The 19761-nt window shown below is 35.6% G+C and overlaps 1 protein-coding gene across 1 annotated transcript in view; it reads right to left on the reverse strand.

The window, feature by feature from the left end:
* Nucleotides 1-19761, reverse strand: part of PLXNB2 (plexin B2) — a 140148-nt gene that overhangs the window by 27130 nt on the left and 93257 nt on the right. Inside the window, exons 15-22 of the mRNA XM_015814680.1 lie at nt 19053-19196; nt 16368-16538; nt 15008-15143; nt 12760-12975; nt 11864-12040; nt 10310-10446; nt 9198-9298; nt 574-803 (exon numbers count right to left, since the gene is read on the reverse strand). Of these exons, the coding sequence (XP_015670166.1) occupies nt 574-803; nt 9198-9298; nt 10310-10446; nt 11864-12040; nt 12760-12975; nt 15008-15143; nt 16368-16538; nt 19053-19196 (1312 nt within the window). The remainder of the gene's footprint in view (nt 1-573; nt 804-9197; nt 9299-10309; nt 10447-11863; nt 12041-12759; nt 12976-15007; nt 15144-16367; nt 16539-19052; nt 19197-19761) is intronic.

Genomic DNA, 19761 nt, shown 5'->3' on the forward strand with positions numbered 1-19761 from the left:
GTGGTTCTGGCCAGATAAACTGATAAAAAGGTGCATTGTTCAATGCACCTTTTTTGCATTCAGTTTATCATTGCAACGATTTTGTGCACATCTTCTGTTTATCCTTTAATTTTGGTTAATTTGATCACTGGCATATATTAAACAGGAGTGCCAACAGGGCAGGGCAGCATCATCAAAATAACAGGGACAACTGATGCCTTGTCTGATACCTCTTTAAAAAGGGTTGTGAGGCTTCATTTGACAGTTGCTCCTACCACGTTGATGCTGTTGACCTTTCATAGATACCCCTGAATATGTACGTAAAGGGTGGGATCTAATTGCATTTCATGGTTGGCATAATATATAATGAATGTAATGGATACCAGCTAATAGTATTTCTGGTGAATACCATTCTTCCACAGATGACAGGTACAGGAACAAAATTATGTAAGATGCTATTATACATCACATACACAGCTTTACAAGATGTTCAGGACACAAAATATGCAAATTAATTTATTATTGTTATAAACAGATGTATCAAATGAAAATGCTTTTTAGCAACATAAAAGTTGACCTTTATTTTCTACTCACATTAATGAGGAATGATTTACTGTTGAGCAGATTGGAGAACTGATTCAATGCCTGTTCTACGGTTGGTCGTCTGGCTTCAGGAATGTCCAATTTTCCAGTGATCATTACATCCTTTTCTCCGTCCTTAGAGGGCAGAAAGAAGACTCTGTCTGTATAGGTTTTGTAGTCGAGCACTGGAATTCGTGCTTCATTGATGTCATTTGTCTGATCCTCCATTTCTATCATTAAATCTGCAACAGGAAACAATTTTAAAGCTTTAGGAGAAAATAATATTATTCATTCAATTATTGCTACCCTGAGCAAAATATTAAAATGCTTTAATTGAAAATTCTCTTAGTCTATTACAACAATACTTACAACCAACCAGTAAATAGGAGTTTTGGTTTTTAACACTTTTGTGAATGACTGATTTAGATTACAATTACTTTTGAATAAACAGTCACCATTCTAATCTTAGAATGAAATCATTGCAGGAGAAAACTCTCTTTCTTTACTAGCTCTAGTTGTTTTTCTTGGTGACACTTTGGGGCGCCAACCTGAGGGCTGCATTACAAAAATAATGTGTAGGGCAAGGACAAAAATTGATTTCATTACACTGATATGTAAATTTAATTGAAATTAAATGTGGCTAATTTGATTAATCTCTAGTTCATGCATTTAATAATTTTCACCATCTGTCACATGAAAATTATAATTTGGTGCGAACCTTTAATGGTTTCTGAAGGCTGTAAACAAGATTTTTCTGCAGGGGGAGAGAGGACAAAGAGCTTGAGGTTGTACAGCTCTGCATTCATATACACATAGCCCACTGAGACTAGGATATTTTTGTGTTAATTAGATCAGAATGAATCCAAATCTCCCAGGTCATATTCTCTATCCACAAAGTGGAATTGGTTCTTAATTACAATCTACCAACAAAAGGTCCTTGAACTTTTATTTGTCTATAGGAAAGTAATGGTCTCATCTTGCTATTGCAGTCCGGCTTAGCTCTATTATGTTACCAAAGAGAAAGGCAGTAAAGAATTCTTGCTCCCTCTGACTTTCTCTTGCTATGGCTTTGGAGATGAGATTGGAAGAGGACTGGAACATACTAGCACTGTCCTTTTCAGTATAATCTTAAAAACACTGCTCACAGTGCCCAACTAGTGAAAAGTGAGGATATCCATCATCAGGGACATTGAGCTGATCCTGTTCCCACAAACACATAATAGTGTGATAATAAAAATCAAGCATGCTTTTCCTCACTCTTGCTTTGGGACAGGGACAAACAACTCAATATGTTAGATACGTAGCTATTTTTCATTGAAAAGCAAAACAATATAATATGTTGCATGAATGTGCATGAATGCCAACCTGAAATTGAAATTACCACGGCAGTATGGGAATCTAATCTTTTTTCCCTTTTGTTTGGGAAATATATAAACCTTCTTTTGTGTGTATTGTTGTTATTTCTTCACTTTGAAAAAAAAACCTTAGTTGGCACCAATTAAATGTTAAAGGAGTATATTATTCAATAGATGAATTTTCTAAAACAGTCCTTGGGGGAGAAAGATTAAATTTCCTTCAAATGCATTGTAAGTCTCAGAATGATTCTACCATTAAATGAACTAACAAAAAAGAAAAGAAAAAGCAGCTCCACATTACACTGTAAACATATTGAACTATTTTTTTAAAAAATGGATAGCTTCTTTCAGCTTGTATTAGACTGTAATAGAAAGTGAGAAATGAGTGCAGGGGAAAAATAGTAATATTGTTATAAAACCATTTTTATTATTTGATTTTTATCTTACTCTTTAGTATTTTATAAGTAACTCAAGGCAGTGAACATACCTAATACCCTGTGAGGAGAGTAGGGCTGAGAGAGTGTGACTGTCCAAAATCACCTAGTTTGCTTTCATGCATAAGACAGGAATGGAACTTCTAGGCCAGTGGTGGGGAACCTATGGCACGGGTGCCAGAGGCGGCACTCAGAGCCCTCTTTTTGGGCACGCGCGCCGTTGCCCCAGTCCTAGGCCTTCAGCTGGGTTTTATAAAACCTTTTCGCTTTAGGCCTCCATGTGCAAAAAAAAAAAAAAAAAAAAGGTTCAGTCAGTCAATTTCAACTTCTTGGAGGAAAAAAAAGATCTTGCAAAGTTGGAATTGATTGATTGAACTTTGTAGTCCCACCCAGTCTGCCGTTACTACTGCAGCCACGCCCACCCAATTGGCCACGCCCACCCAATGGGCCACACCCACCCGGCACTGGACGATGCATAAGTGGGTTTTTTTGAGTTGCAGTTTGGGCACTCAGTCTCTAAAAGGTTCGCCATCACTGTTCTAGGCCAGTACCTTAACCACTACATCATTCCAAAAACCCCAAATATCCTACCCCAAAATACTGGTTTTGAGGGATTCAAATCATGCTAGATTTACACTGGTATTTTTTCCAAGTTGTTTAGAACAGGGGTCCCCAACTCTTGGTTCATTGACTGGCACCAGTCCGTGGCATGCCAGAAACTGGGCTGTACAAATAAAGTGAAGCCCCATTTGTGGGATGCAGGCAACACATGAAACCATGCTCCCTCCAGTTCATGGAAAAACCTCTCTCCACAGAACTGGTTCCTGGTGCCCAAAAGGTCGGGGGCCACTGGTTTAGAAAACTAGTGAACCTATGGCTTAGGTCATTTCAGTGATGAGTGTTCAGCTCCAAGGTTTGGAATTGATTTTTAAAGACCAAAATGATTTAGCTCTCTTAAGGATCATCCTTTGATGCTTTATTACATATCATTTCCAGCAGAGATGTGCCGTACAAATGTAAAGTAATGAAAAAGGATGTGGAGCTGCTTGGAACAGCATGAAAAATAGTTATATTATAAAGCCCCCAAGTTATCTTAGTGAAAAGTATGAATAAGGGTGCTTGGTGGAATAGTAAAATGAAAGAGGCAATAGATGAGAAAAATGCATATAAGAAAAGTTTGCTGCAAATAAAAATTAAAAAAAGATCCTGTATAAAAGAGTTACAAAAAATTTAGACAAACATCAAGTAACAGAAGACTGAAACAGGCTAAAGATAAAGTGTAGAATTTTACACTTTCATTTTGATGAAAATAAGAAAAAGTAGTTTAGAAATAAGCGGAGAAGCCTAAACCAGTAGTTTGTAATACTGTACAGCTAAACAAATTTATATAACAAATATGAAATGATTTGGAATGAAGCTGATGTGATGAGTGTTGGAATAATTATTTTAAGCATTTATCTGGTAATTACTGGTATCTTAAAGGGTGGAAACAAAATAAATGTTATAAATATTAACTGAGAATGAAAAAAAATCATCTTTCATAGGGTATTCCATTTTGCTCTTTAGCAGGTCAGTGAGAAATGTATGAATGAATGACAGTATCCTGTACATTGTAAATTAGAAAAAGTATATAATAAAGTGAAGAAACCTGAATTACTGAATACTATATAGCTGAAGATTGTTTGCTGAGAGGTACTGTATATAATAAAACTAAAGCATGGATGAGAATAATTAGAACATTTAAGGTAATGGTTCAGCCTTAGCACTAGGGAGTAAGAACAGGTTCTGTGATTTCTTTATTGTTCAATGTTTTGCTGTATAAACAGAGAAGAAACCATGTGGTGACAATAGAGAGTTGGTGAGATTTTCAGATGCTTGATGGAACAGTAGTTTATATATATATATATATATTATAAAAACAATCCGAACACCAGGATAATACTAAAAACAAAACTGTTTAATTATAAAAGCTAAGCCTTTCGTCGGTCAACACTACCGACATCATCAGAGCATAATGCAAGATTGCTGGGAGTCCTTCTTATGCTGCCGGGCAGCTCTGCGCTTGGCTCCTTGACCTAGTTACCGGTCCGTCCATTCTGTCTGCCTGGTTTTTTAAAACAGCCCACGTCTTTTACTATGTTAAAGCCCTCCGAGGTTGCCGTTTCCTTTTTCTTTGATCCAACCGCTCTCGGTCTGCTAGCGTGAGTTAACTGTTTCTGCTCACTTGCTCTCGCGTCTGTCGTCCCTTCCAGTTCTATTTCGGGATCTGTCTGACTTTCCTTGACTGGACTGTGCTTGTATACATTTGGGGGGTGGGGGGTGGGGGTGTATTAAGCGGATCCGGACACCTATCAGCGCAATCCCTGGTGGCTGCATTCCTGCATGTGTTCTTCCAACCAGGGACGCTGGTTGAAGAAAGGAATCACCTCTTTCAAACCTGCAAATATAATGGTTACCCTACTGGATTCATTAGGAAGTACAGCAAACCGTACAGATCCTGCAAAAACTTGCAAGAAACTGACAGGACGACAACACAAAATGTGCGCATCTCCCTCCCATACATTAATGGGATATCAGAGGCAACAGCCAGACTACTGGCCCCCTTCAATGTAAAAGTGGCCCATAAACCAGATCAAACTCTACGATCTAAGATCACGCACCCGAAAGATCCACTCCCCAATGAAGAAAAATCTTCTATAATTTATAAGATCAAGTGTAAGGACTGTTCCTGTAACTATGTTGGGGAGACCACAAAAAGGTTAAAAACTAGGGTCATGAGCATGCACTAGCGGTTAGAAGACAGGAACAGCACTCACAGATTTGGACCCATATAAGCAATCATGGGCATGAATTTGATCTTAATAGTGCACAGCCCATATCCAGGGACACTACCAAGGGAGGCTGCTTACTCAAAGAAGCCTGGCTTTCTGATGGCTACTCTATCAATCGCCATATAGAGCTTTGCCCAGCATACCAGACATTCAAGGTATGGGAACAACAACATCGAAATCCACAACAAAAGCAATTGGCATAACCCTCACAAAATCAGAGGGAAGGAAGAATGGAGGAGATAACCCATCTATGTGATAGGGAACCTACAAGGGGAACAGAGAAGGAGCAAGAAACACCCCCCTAGATACCCCAGATATATGTGTTTTAATTCACCCCATGAAAAGGGGAAATAACGATGGGGCTGAACAACAAGGATGGCTGTATGATAACCCACGGGACACCCACTCCACGACCCCACTGACGTCACTCCACTGACGTGCATAAGAAAGGAAAGCATAGATCAACGATAGAAAGCCATATTGTGGGACTTTGTACGTGCGCAAAAAGGGCAAAAGAACTGATGAACAGCGAAGGAGGACTGAGGAATTTAGTATGTGATCAAATGACGAAAAACTTTACGAGAGGGACAACTAGAAGCGGTACAGCATACTCACGGACACCCATGGAGGAGAGCAGCGTCCCTGGTTGGAAGAACACATGCAGGAATGCAGCCACCAGGGATTGCGCTGATAGGTGTCCGGATCCGCTTAATACACCCCCACCCCCTCTCCCGAATGTATACAAGCACAGTCCGGTCAAAGAAAGTCAGACAGATCCCGAAATAGAACTGGAAGGGACGACAGACGCGAGAGCAAGTTTTTAGTATTATCCTGGTGTTCGGATTGTTTTTATAGTATGGAGTTACCCAGGATTCACATTTTTAGCATAATTAGAGACCATACACACACACACACACACACACACACACACACACACACACACACACACACTCTTTGTCAGCAAAAAAAAATTAAATTTAAATTTACACACACACACACGTGTGTGTGTGTGTGTGTAAATTTAAATTTAAATTTAATTTTTTTTTGCTGACAAAGAGTTAAAGGGAGGGAAAAAATATATCTAAATTTACAGAAATAGTTCATCGCAGTAGCGACTTGAGCCTGCAAAACGCTCCTAGATTGGGGCTGAAAGGCAAAAGTAATCATAACAGTAGACCAGGTGTTCTATTACACCAGTTTCACTGGAAAACACTTACTATATATGTCGATGTTATAAATAGTCCTTATCTTACAACCATAATTGGGACCAGAACTTCTGTTGCTAATCAAGATGGTTAAGTGAATTACACCTGATTTTAAAATGATTTTTTGCCACAGTTATTAAATGAATCATTGCAATTGTTAAGTTCATTATGTAGCCATTAAGTGAATCTGGCTTCTGCCATTGACTTTGCTTGTCAGAAACTGGCTGGGAAGGTCGCAAATGGCAATCACATGATTCTAGTCTTTCAACTACTATAAATACCTGCCAGTTGCCACATGCCCAAATTTTGATCATGTCATCTTGGGGATGATGAGACAGTCTGAATTGCAAGGACTGGTTGGAAGTCACATTTTTTTCAGTGCCATTTTAACTTCAAATGGTCACTAAATGAATGGTTGTTAAGTTGAGAACTCTGTGCGTGTGTATTTATTTACATACATACATACATGCACATCATATACATACATACATTTATATTTTATATTTATATATATAGAGAGGAAAAAATCTAACATAATGAGAAACCAAGGAAAACCTCTTGGCTTTTCTATAACAAGCACACACAGGGGGCTATACAATATAGTGATTATAAAGAAAAACGTCTCCCTTCAGAATTGTGATGTGTGTCTCAAATACTATTTATTGTAAATATTAGTTTTGACCTATTATAGGAAAAGAAGTAATTAGAATCCAAGGGTGAATTCTCTTTCCTTTTTTCCCCACAAGTAAACATACTTCTTCCCTGAAATATTGCAGATAACTGAAAGCATGTAAGACAAAAAAAGTCTAGCTGCATGGGTGCTGTTTCCATAATTCTGTTATATTAATAAATGTTAATTTTAGTATAAATTTTATGTATGTTAGAGGTCTAAGACTGATATTTATGATTTAACAAAGATCAGAGAAAACACATTAGGTCCATCCAATTTCTTTTAAATTTGACACAGGGGACAATTACTTTGTCCATTTATACTAGAAGATGTCTGCATTGCTGACAAGATCTCCAAGTTAATTAATCTAATAACCTGCCACCTCAGAAATTTCTGTTGACTATAGCAGTTAAAAAAAATAAGAATTTGACTGCTCAGTGAGCAATTTAGCATCTATAAAAGATTCTAAGATTCCTGGCTAGTAGCACTCCAAATGTAGTTATCTATTAACAAAGAACTGAATAATCAGTGGAAACAAAAAAAAAATGAAAGAAGAAAAGTAATTTCAAATTTCAAGGCAAAGAGCAGAAACTAGACAGAATTAGCAAGGATTAAAGGCAATATATTAGCATGCTGTCTGTGTTAGGCGAGACACAGGCACCTTATGCTAAACAAAAAACAAAAAACTGACTTCAGTGTAATACACAACATGGATTTTGGCTCTACTTGTGTAATAAATCAAACTGGGATTTGGTACTTACACTCAGCTTCTATCTAGGTCAGCCTCCAAATGACTGAGGGCTATTCTTGGAAGCCAAAAATGATCTTATGGCCTATGACAATTTAATGGCTTTAGGTAAGCTGAAGTCATTGCTAAGGGTGCAGCACAGTGTCAAATTAAATCAACAGTATGATTTCCTCAAACTCACAAACATGAGTTTGAACTATCAGCAAAGAACCAGCATATGAATATCATAGATGGTATCCATGAGTCAAAGAGGTGAGAATTTCTTGCCTGTTTCAAAATATGCCAGCTTGAATGTATAATGAGCATAATAGATTCAAGACAGATGTGTACATCTTGGAATTCCAGAACTGTGAAATAAGTATGTCTAAAATTCTTACAAAATGAAGTTTTCAGATAAGTCACTTCCAGATTGTGGAGTGTTAAATTGACATGAACACCATATGCCTAAAAGTGACCCAGGCTGCATTCCTTAAATCTTGTTGAAAACTGGATTGATAACATATTTCTATTTTGATTGCTATCTTAGATATATGAATAGGATTTTATTAACATAAGATACAATATATTAGGTAAAGAGATGCTTCTTTGATAACAGCTTGTCATTGCTGCCTCCTGGGATATGTTTTCAGTGTTCCAGTCTATTAAATGTCTTAGTATTTCCTGGTCATTTTCCATGTAAGTGCTAACCAAAAATAATTTCTATTATTGGTTCTATTTTATCAGATTTTTTTCTGCAGTCCAAAATTCCAATAAACTTCTACAAATTAAATTATATTTGGAACCCTCTCTATCCAGCTGAGAAGTTAGTTGTGAAGCTGGTCAGCCTTGTCTGGCCTCAAAAGGCTAAGCAGGTACAGACTTTGTAAGCACTTACATGGAAAATGACTAGGAAATACTATGGCAGTTAATAGACTGGAAAAAAATCCCAGAAGGCAGCAATGACAAACCTTCATTGTTGCAACGAAACCTACTTGGATGAGTCCATGAATCACTAGTAACTGGACTTGTTTCCACAGAGATTTTACTTTTTCTCCTTTAGACAACAGGAGCATAACTTTCAAATATCAATCCATTTTCTGTTGAAATAAAAACTGATTTACTATGTCCTAAGAGAAACATCTTGAGGATTTTATTATCAGTGATTTAGTTCCTGATATGTACTATTTTATTTCTACTTCAAAACACAGTTAATGTTTAAAAACACATTATCTTTTTATGGATCGCTTTTGGATCATTTGCCAGACGAGTAAGCCATACTTAATTTAACGTAGTAATCAAAAATGTTTTTGCTTCCTGCAGGTTCTCTAAAGACAGTTTAAAGCAGACAGTAGTAGACATTCAATACATCTTGTGAATTCTCTGGAGACCCTAAGAAATCCAGCATCCGTCACACCTGTAAATTCCTTTTTGCACCGATCTCTGACGCTTTCTTCCAAGCCTTCGAGTTGTGATTTAATTTTTTCGTATTCTCGTTCTGCTTGTTGGCTTTTTCGTCTATAAGGAATACAGAAGAAGTTCAGAAAAGTTACAAACTGTAAAAATAAATCATTTTACAAGAGTAGAGGTATCTTTAGAAGTACATTTTATCTTAAGCTATAAAATAAATGCATAGAATATAAAGTATGCAAGTGTTTAATATTATATTTATTCAAAAGTACATTATTGTTTGAGTTATAATCATTTCTAACTTTTATCAAACTTGTTTATGAATTTAATCTATATTCAGTGATATTTTTAACCAATATGTATTTTAACAACCAGATTAATTTGACTTTTTAATACATAGACATATGATAATATCATTTCATGCTTTCATCTTTTCCCCCCTAAATATATACTTTTTTCTACAAATCAAGACCAGAGAGAAAATAATACAATTTTTAGCACATGGATGTTAAAAATTGTGATATGGAAAAGACACTTTGGAAGTAATCCATGGAGTATGTGTGTGTACACTGAAATCATGAAAATGTCTGCACTATGATTAATATGCAAGAATTGTGATGCCTAAAATATTTTTTATTCATTGAAATAAACACTTTCAAGGAACAAAAATCAATACAGATGTTTTTAGCAAAAATCCCTGAGAACAGGAGTGGATGAATCCAATACCCTAACTATAGAATTCACATATATCTTCCAAGTAATATGTTGTACATTTTCTTTTATGGATAGTTCCTTGCAGGAAAAAACCAAAGCCTGCCTTTCATTATTTTTAGTATGATGTGAATGAAAACAAGCTGCCTTGCAAAGATATATAACAAGAGGTTATCTTGCTTCCTCCCACACAATTTATTGTGATATGGTCAGAAAATGGTCAGTTAAGAAAAGCTCTCATATCTATTCTGGATTGTCCCTTAAATCCTTAGTGTAAATTTTGTAGCTGCCGTGAGGAGTTTGGGGAAGAAAGAAAGGCTTGTCTGCCTAGATTCCTCCCACATTTTTCTCAGAAAATCAGTTTTGCCTTTATTATTTGCACAACAGCTGATGACAATCAAAACTTACCTGTAGCAAATGACTGAGATAATGATAATGGCCACCATGGGGATAATTACACATGTCAAGATCAGACTCAGTGACACATCACTGACTTGAGCATACTCCACTCTTCCTAGGACCCATTCTTTGAAGCCAAATTTTACCTAGGGAAATAATTGCAATTCTTAAAAACAGATTTTGCTGAGCATTCAGTGCTTAGTTATATGCCAGTTTGGCAATTTAAAAGAATCAAAATAAGAGAAGCTCATTGGTGTATGCAATTCATATTCCAGATGTATTGGGATTAAATCTTCAGAATCACCAGCCAGTGTAGGCAACAGTTTTGGAGAAATGGTCCCAACATAACTGAAATGCACCAGTTTTGGCAAGATAATCTGGAAAACCCACATGTGGCAATAATTATTGAAACAGAATATGACTCATACATAAGAAATATAGAAACACAGGTTGAATTTAGTTCAAATCATAATGGTTTTTAAAATGATAATAATGACCACTGTTAGCAACAAACGGACATTTCAATCCAACTTTCAACTCTTTCAGGGCACTTAAAACAGTTTCCAGTTTATTCCAAGAATAAACAAGAACATTAAATCAACTAAACAATGTCAAAGAGAGAATTTAAACAGATCTGTTTAGATTTACCAAAACTACTAGGAGCATATTGCAAATGAAGCAGTATGAAAGTTTTATGAGCAAATGAATTAAAAATGATGGCCCCTTTAAGACTGTGACAAATTTTAAATATATCCTAAACTAGAAAAGCAAAAAAATATGAGAATAACTTTTGAAAGTGGACTACCAGAATGAGCAGATTATGAGACAATGGTCATGTCCATATAAATGGCATTTGGTGGGCAAGTTCACATAGAGAAAATGGTCCCCCAGAAAGTTAACTGGATAACCCAATGTATAAAAGACAATAACAACAAAACGCTAAACAATATTTGGTGCTAAACATGATTTGTTGAACATAGCAAACTGGACTAATTATCACATGCATTAAGCAGAAACTGTAGTTTATAAATCACAATGGCAGCATACAGTACTAACATTGAACAGAACATCCTATGCTTAATGCTATGAATGAATCCAGACAGACTGTTGCACTCTCAAATTTAAATTTTATTATGGTCACCATTTGTCAGCTTGGCTTGACATGAAATGTCCAGATGAGATGCCTGCTAAATTCACACTTTGCTATGTGATTGAAGATTCCTAGGATGCCATTCTGTTTCACTGAGGCAAATGTTAATGTTAATGAATACAAGCCAAAATCTTAGCCTATAGAAACCTTGCCCAAATTAACATCCTCCAGAGTTCCGAGTCATCATGAACTTGCTGATTGGGAATCTGAAAATCTGTAAATCTCAATTATAGGAGGTTTAGGCAAAGAAAGGCAATTGTTTCCTTGTATTTTGTTGAAAATAGGTAATAGCAAATGGAATTAGGATTCTTGTTGAATAAATTTTAAGAGAAAGCAAAATTATTCATAATTGCAAGTTTTTGTATTAAAATTCTATATCATATTGCTAAAAAATATAGAAAAATGTGACCTACAATGAATTCTGGAAGGTTGTTGACCGTATCCCTTTTTTGCCTCCGCTTGGGTAGAGGTTGATCTTCAGGTGGTTCACAATATAAATCTTTTTCAGTTAGAGTTGTTATGTTGCAGGGTTCTTCTCCTACAAATGCACGAGCTTCATCGATTGTCATAGCTTTGTTCAGATTACTACCCTAGATAGAAAAATTAAACCAGCCACTTTAGCTATTTGCTAATTTAAATATTTTTAAAGTAGGGTTTATTGGTGCAAGGAGCAAGAGAAAAGAAACATTTCAAGATCAAAACATGTCTATCATAAAGACAAGGGCTAAGTTTATTAAGTCAAGATACTCAATGCAGTTGACATACTAGGGCAGTGATGGCGAACCTTTTAGAGACTGAGTGCCCAAACTGCAACCCAAAACCCACTTATGTATCGTCGGGTGCCGGGTGGGCATGGCCCATTGGGTGGGCGTGGTTGCAGTGGTAACGGCAGACTGGGTGGGACTAAAAAGTTCAATCAATCAATTCCAACTTTGCGAGATCTTTTTTTCCCCCGCAAGAAGTTGAAATTGATTGAAACTTTTTTTTTTCACACGGTGGCAAAGGACTAAAGTGAAAAGGTTTTATAAAACCCAGCTGAAGGCCTAGGACTGGGGTGACGGCTCGCGTGCCCACAGAGAGGGCTCTGTGTGCCACCTGTGGCACACATGCCATAGTTTTGCCACCACGGTACTAGGGTCTGTGACTAAGCTTGATCTTGTTTATAAACCATTGTTTGCTTACATAGCTATTCTTGTAGGACCAAGAAATTATCAAAAAGTATCAGGATAAATTTATTGAAAAAACCCTAGGTCATAATAGAAAAATCAAGCACATAACGTAAAAATCAATAATTTCCTAATAGATTTACCTTTGCATGAATAAGTTTGTTGACCTGTTTTTTGACTCCATCAGTAAAGTTTTCAAAAGTTGGATCAGCAACATACTGAAAGTCTTGACGCTCCACCACATGACCATCCATTTTAATAAGTATAAAAATTTGATAATGTTCTGGATCCTCTAGTACTGGTGGAGATAAGAAGACTAATGCAGTATCATTGATTTTTGAGATGGTCTTTCCTTCAAACTAAAGAAAAACAAAAGGAAAAGAATATTGTCCGTTACTATTTACAAATTATGTATTTTTTTATCTGAAAACGAAACCAGTACTGTAAGCCATCAAATAATCTCATAAATTTTAGTGTATTTTTATTGTAGTTTTTAAAAGTCTGCAATACCTGCAGGTGTTTTACAGTAGCTGAAAAATGCATGCCATGATGAAAAAAGAATTACAATTGGTATAATTTTCACCGCCTTATACAGAGTGAATGTTTGAATTTTAGAAATGATTTTTGATAAGATATTCCTACTAAATCAATGCTTTTTTGGACTGAATATCTACTTGGACTAAATATCTACTAATAGCTAAATATCTTTAAAATGTGATACAATGTAATTCCTTAAAAGTTCATTTAGGAAAAAAAATTATCCTCAAAAGTGCAACATAAATATATTATCATGAATTTTATAAAATGGTTGAAACATTAGGACATACAATTTCAATTATTTTTCTATTCTCAATATCATTTTAATATGTGTTATTTATAATCTTTCAATTACTTGGTTGTTTTATTTTGGTTGCTTTCAACAGTGGGTGAAACAATATTATTTTATCTATTGTGGTGTATTGATCTTGAGGACCTTCTGGGTAGAAAGGTAGAATATTTTAATTACATAAATAATTATACTGTTCCACCTTTATTTCACTTTCTCAATATATGAATACTGGGCACTAGGCATATCTAAAATTAAACACTTTGATAAATATTCATCACTACAAGAAGTCCTCAACTTACAATCACAACTGACAATCTAAATTTCTGTTGCTAAACAAAACAGTTGTTAAGTGTGTTTTGCCTCATTTTACAAACTTTTTTGCCACAGTTGTTAAGAGAATTTCTGCAACTATTAAGTGAATTTGGCTTCTTCATTGACTTTGCTTGTCAGAGGTTTGCAAAACATGGTCTCAGGACCCTGCAACCATCATAAATATATGCCAATTGCCAAATATCCAAATTTTGATCACATGATCATGGGGATACTGCAACAATTGTAAGTGAGAAAAATGGTCATAAGTCAGTTTTTTCAGTGCCGTTGTAACTTTGAACTATCACTAAACAAATGGTTATAGCCGAAGACTATCTCTATTAAGAGTGGTTGTCATATGCCTAAAATTAATTAAAATTTGCCTTGAATATAGGAAACATTGGGTAAGAGTAATCCTTTTTCAGGATGGTGGGATAAAGAATAATACATTTTAGAGCCTATAATCCTTGAAATACATGACCATTTGCCACTACATCTAAATATTGGAGGTATGGTTCTAAATGCCCTGGTGGTGCAAGGATTAGAATGCAGTATTGCAGGCTAACTATGCCCATAGCCTGGAGTTCGATCTTGATGGACTTAAGGTTGACCAAGCTTTTCATCCTTCCAAGGTCAGTAAAATGAGGACTCAGATTGTTGGAGACAATATGCTGATGTTGTAAACCGCTCAGAACGTGCTGGAAAACAGGGCTTTTCAACCAGTGGTATGCGTACCACCAGTGGTACTTTGGCACATGGAAGCTGGTATGCGACCATCCTAGACAGGTGTTGCAGTAGAAGGAAGCATTAACATTGAACCTCAACTTTTTACTTTTCCATAACATTATAAACTAGCCATTTCTATAACAACAAATGAATCTAATCAGTAAAACCCAAAATCCCCTCCCTTTTTTTAGTCATCAAGTTTTTGACACCTTGCTAAGCACTGGTGGTACTCAAATATTTTCATGTCCTCAAAGTGTCACAATCTGTGAAAAGATTGAAAAGCCCTGCTGTAAAGCACTATTGAGCAGTATATAAGTCGTAAGTGCTGTTGCTATTGCCTAACCCAGGGGTAGTCAACCTTGGCTCTTTTATGACTCGTGGACTTCAACTCCCAGAATTCCTGAGCCAGCTAAGCTGGCTCAGGAATTCTGGGAATTGAAGTCCACGAGTCATAAAAGAGCCAAGGTTGACTACCCCTGGCCTAACCCATAGCTAGACTGTATTTTGAAACAAAGGATAAGTAATACCTTTTGATGCCTCTCTGTTTGTCTCCTCCTCCTTCTCCTTGATGATATATCTGTAAAAGGCTTGAATTTAACTTCCACAGAGAACTTCTGAATGATATCAAACCCAGCACCAAGTACAGTAATATTTCGTCCTCCACTAAAATACACAAAATTAGAAATCACCTGTTTTATGATTTTAGACAGATATTTGAAAATGCCTACCTTGCTTTTATTCTAAACTGAATCTTGTTTGTAGATAACAGAAGAGAATCATTAAATGTAGTCTTAGTTTTTAGGTATGTTATTTTATCACACATCTTTCTTTTAAAAAATATCTGTACCATCAAAGAGAATTAATGATGACATTTTCCAAATAATGGTATGTCAGCTACTTGCTTTTTCTTGTGACAGAAACTCAATAACATTACTAAAAAATAAATTGTGACTGTTTCCTCCCCCCACATATAATATCATAAACCAGGTTTACTAGGTTTAATATCACCATTGATAAAACAAGCAGAGATTCCTTCAAGAAACTAAAAAGCTATAGCTATAAATGCATGGTGTAGAGTCCAACTGATTGGGAAGACACTAGAATGACATATTAACTATGGTTTGTGTCCCTGCTTCTCAACTGCTCTTGGTCTGCATAGCGTTGCTTTGTTTTTCTTATGCTATCTAGCAACAACCCTGAGTATCACTAATCAGAAAAATAAACTCGAAACTGTGAAGCAAAAAATTTAAAACAGCCATGTAAACCTTATGGACAAGCTATATTTCTTAAATAAATTAATTTCAATTATACAGAATCAAAAGATTCTTTTGATTTTCACCCATAGTTCTGTGTTTGGTCTCCAGATATAACATAAAAATTCAAGAACACTGTTTCTCAACTTTAGCAACTGTAAAATGTGTGGACTTCCGCTCCCAGAATTCCGCCATGCTGGCTGAGGAATTCTGGGAGTTGAAATCCACACGTTTTAGAATTGCCAGTGCTGAGGAGCACCGCACTAGACTGAAGTGTTATCTAGCATAAACAGAACTGAACCCTATAGGCCAATATTTAACACAGTTTAAACAGCTTCCTATATTAAAGATCACGTTGAATGTTTTCCTTTAATTTTGTAAATCAATAATTTTAATTTTTTTTAGATGAAATAAGCAGTCACACAAGCGCCTGATAATTTTTTCATTAATTCTTAAATGGATGAAAACATTTACCTTACCTGAAGTTGATGACTTTTATTTTAGAAGAAAGATACAATTATGTTACATTTATTATGACTGCCAAGACCTAAAGTAGTAGTTATCTAATAATTACACTGGGGAAAAAAATCTCATTAAACCTGAACAAATCTTTATAACAGAACCATTTTATTACCTGCGAATGCTGACTTCAGGGGTGATCTTGCTAACAGTAGGATTTTCACTGTAGGTAAATTGTACATTCTGTATTTCTTTTTTGGTGTTTCCGTGCTGTAAAGTTACAGAAACAGGCAGCTTCTTGTTGCTTGGTCCAGTAATACAAACGATTTCTTGCCCAAATGTGATACTATTTAAGAGTAGGGGAAAGGGGAAAAAAGTAATCAAACAACTTATTTTATCAAGTTCATTAAGACATCACTATTTCGAATTTCACATCTAGATAAAGGAAAGGAGGAGTTTCAAAAAGAAAGAGTGAATTAGGAAAATCAGATGCCTAAGAAACCACCTTCACCACCCAAACAGGTGTCCTATTGTGGGGGAAGAGAACACAGCAGTACTCTACAATTTATTTCTGCTTTCCGGATATTTGCTTCAGTCCAATGTAGCCTGGGATTTAGCTTTACTATTAGATTATAGTAATTTTGCTCAGTGTGAGAGGATTTCAAAAATGCTTCTTTTTTAGTTAGGAAAAAATATTACCAATTAAGAACGGGTGAGCATTAATGATGTGTGCAAGTTTCTGCTCTGGCTTTTGCATAACTAAATCATCTTTCTTAGAAATGCCTAAAGAAGTGACTTATGATTCTACTATCAGCAAGCTGTTCAATAATACTGGGATATCTTTTTTTTTTTTTTTAAAGAAAATGGCAATATCCTAGATAGAAGTTATTTCAACATAAATAAAGGCCAGTTTCAGCATGGCCTTTCCTATGGTTTCATTCATTCATTCATTCATTCATTCATTCATTCATTCATTCATTCATTCATTCATTCTACCATTTCAATCTTCTCTCTTCCAATTGAGATGCTTGAGAATTGCCCTAACTATGGTCCAAGTGTTTCATGGGAAGTTGTTTTTATTATACTACATCTATAATATATTACACTACATCGTACTGTATAGCACTACTTAGCCAATGTGACCTGGTGTCTTTTATGCATGGAAAAATAAATTTAAAAACACTCACAGAATATTGTTTCCTTTTACGTTCGAACTGACCAGCCATATTGTCGAGAAAAAGCCAGCTCACAAGTTGTAAAGTCTCATTTAAGACATCAGTATAAAATGTTTGCTGACAACATTTTCTCCTCCATGGAAATATTGCATATAAGTATGTGTGTGCATAATATATATTATACATAATCTTTATGATAGCATTTAAAGTTATATTTCCAAATTTAATCATTTCTACAGTTGTTTTGATTTTAATGTTGCAACATGGTGTGCATGTCTTCAATGCCAGCATTAACATCTGCTAACATAACCCATGCTGTGCTCAATTATAGTTTTTGGGGGTGTTCAAATATTGCAACAATATTAGCACTCCAGTTATGTGCCTTTCAGAAAAAAAAATACTAGACTGAGAGTGTACAGGCCTTCCTAAAACCAAGCATGTAATTGCAAGGTGGTATCAAGATTACCATCTAAGAAGTACAAAGTAGAAGAACTTAAAATGAACCTAAACTGTTCCTGCATCACCCAGATGGAATACAAATATGATAAATAGATAAAGCTTGATTCACTCATATTGCAAATATTCCTTAATTAAGGCTGAAGCACATGATTAATTACCACATTACTTGAGCAATACAAACCAAGTAATTTTCAATGAAGGGCAATTCAAGTATTCCACAGACAGAGCATGACATATTAACCAAAGCAATTCTGTTCCCCTCCATCAAACTGGACTCTCTGAAGTGGATAATACCAATTTATTACTGAACTCTTCCAGACAACCCAAAATACCTCAAATTGTTGTACTGTTGAAAGTTATGTAGATAATATATTTTCCACTTTTAATTCACCAAGCAGTGATAAATATCACCCGTTTATCACCTATTAGAAATAATTAGCTGTAACTTCCATCTTTTAACCCTGTGTATTCACCTTACTGTCAAATGGCTTTGCTATGACTCATCACCACTGCCATTTTTTCAGTCTCAACACTATAAAAATGAGGCACTTTAAAACTATTTTGTTTTCGATTTTGCTCTTGCCTGGAAAATTATAGATTCAACGGTGGACCTATAAGCAACTAGAAAAACAGCATGCCTATATATAAAAAGAGGTATTTTGATCTGTTACTCTTAATTAATGGCATTATCAAAGGAGTTAAAATGTTATCATGATCTAAATCTTGCCCCTTCTGTATATGCAACAACCCAAAGGGTAAGGCAAGGATCATGATGCCACACCATATTTTGTCATTTTCTACTCTGGATGTCATTTCTTTGAAGGTGCTATACTCCTATTCCTTTTCATGTTGGCTCTTTAATTAACACAGGAAAACCTCACTTAACAATGGTAATTTATTTCAGGTTGCTGTGATGGCCGCAATTACATTAAGTTGGTATTTTTTAGATTTGGAACGTTTTGTTCACATGCCTAGCTTACTTACATCAATGGCCAGTAGTTAGACATGCTAGGAATGTAGTTCCTAACCCTGTGTTAATGCTGAATAGAATAATATTGAAAAACAAACACCATAAAATTAAAGAATTAATAACATGTTGTTACCAAGATAACCAATTGTTCTATTGACAAAATATAGATTGGAATACATTATACAAATGGCACAACAGTACATAAGGCAGTAGGTGGGCTGAGATATTAAGAACAGGTCATCGATCTTATACTTACACTCTGCAGGGTTCTTCATCAAGGTAAACACTAACATCTTCAATAGAACCTGTGGCTAAGTTTGTGCCACTGATAGTTAGAACTGTTCCTCCAGCTTGGGGACCTCTCAGAGGATTTATTCCTGTAGGTATAGGATCCTGTAATGTAGAAAGTCATAGATTAGTTAAATTCTGAATTTCTTTTAACAATGCATTTTCCAAACATTGTAATAATATATTTTAAGGGTGCAAAAACAACTCAGGGGAAAAAAAGTCTATTATAAACAACTCTTCTCAAGGTTAAACTATTATAAGCTGCTACTGACAATAATATAGTGGATAAGCTGCCCATTCAGTTTTTAAAAATTTATTTTAGAGCATACTTTTTATAATGCTTCTTGCAGCACATTCTTGGATATAATCACATCAGTGGCATGAACAAAACCCATCATTTGAAAGGAACTGTGAAAGCAGCAGATAATTTTTCATGTGTAATAAAGAAAGCCTGCCCACCTATCTCAAATCAGAACATTTGCTGATCTGGAAAGCAGCATTTAGGTGTGCACCTTAAAAGCAAGCCTGCACAGCATAACGTGTGACTTCCTGAACCAAATATAGCCTCTCCCCAGCTTGATAAAAACTTCCTGCTGAGAAATGCAGTGCAAAACTAATTATTTCCTAAACAAATAATGAGGTTCTGTGACCTTGCTGAATTTGTTGTAAGCTGATCT

Source organism: Protobothrops mucrosquamatus, unplaced genomic scaffold (assembly GCF_001527695.2).
Source record: "Protobothrops mucrosquamatus isolate PMUCROS unplaced genomic scaffold, P.Mucros_1.0 scaffold275, whole genome shotgun sequence".
NCBI classification, from domain to species: domain Eukaryota; kingdom Metazoa; phylum Chordata; class Lepidosauria; order Squamata; family Viperidae; genus Protobothrops; species Protobothrops mucrosquamatus.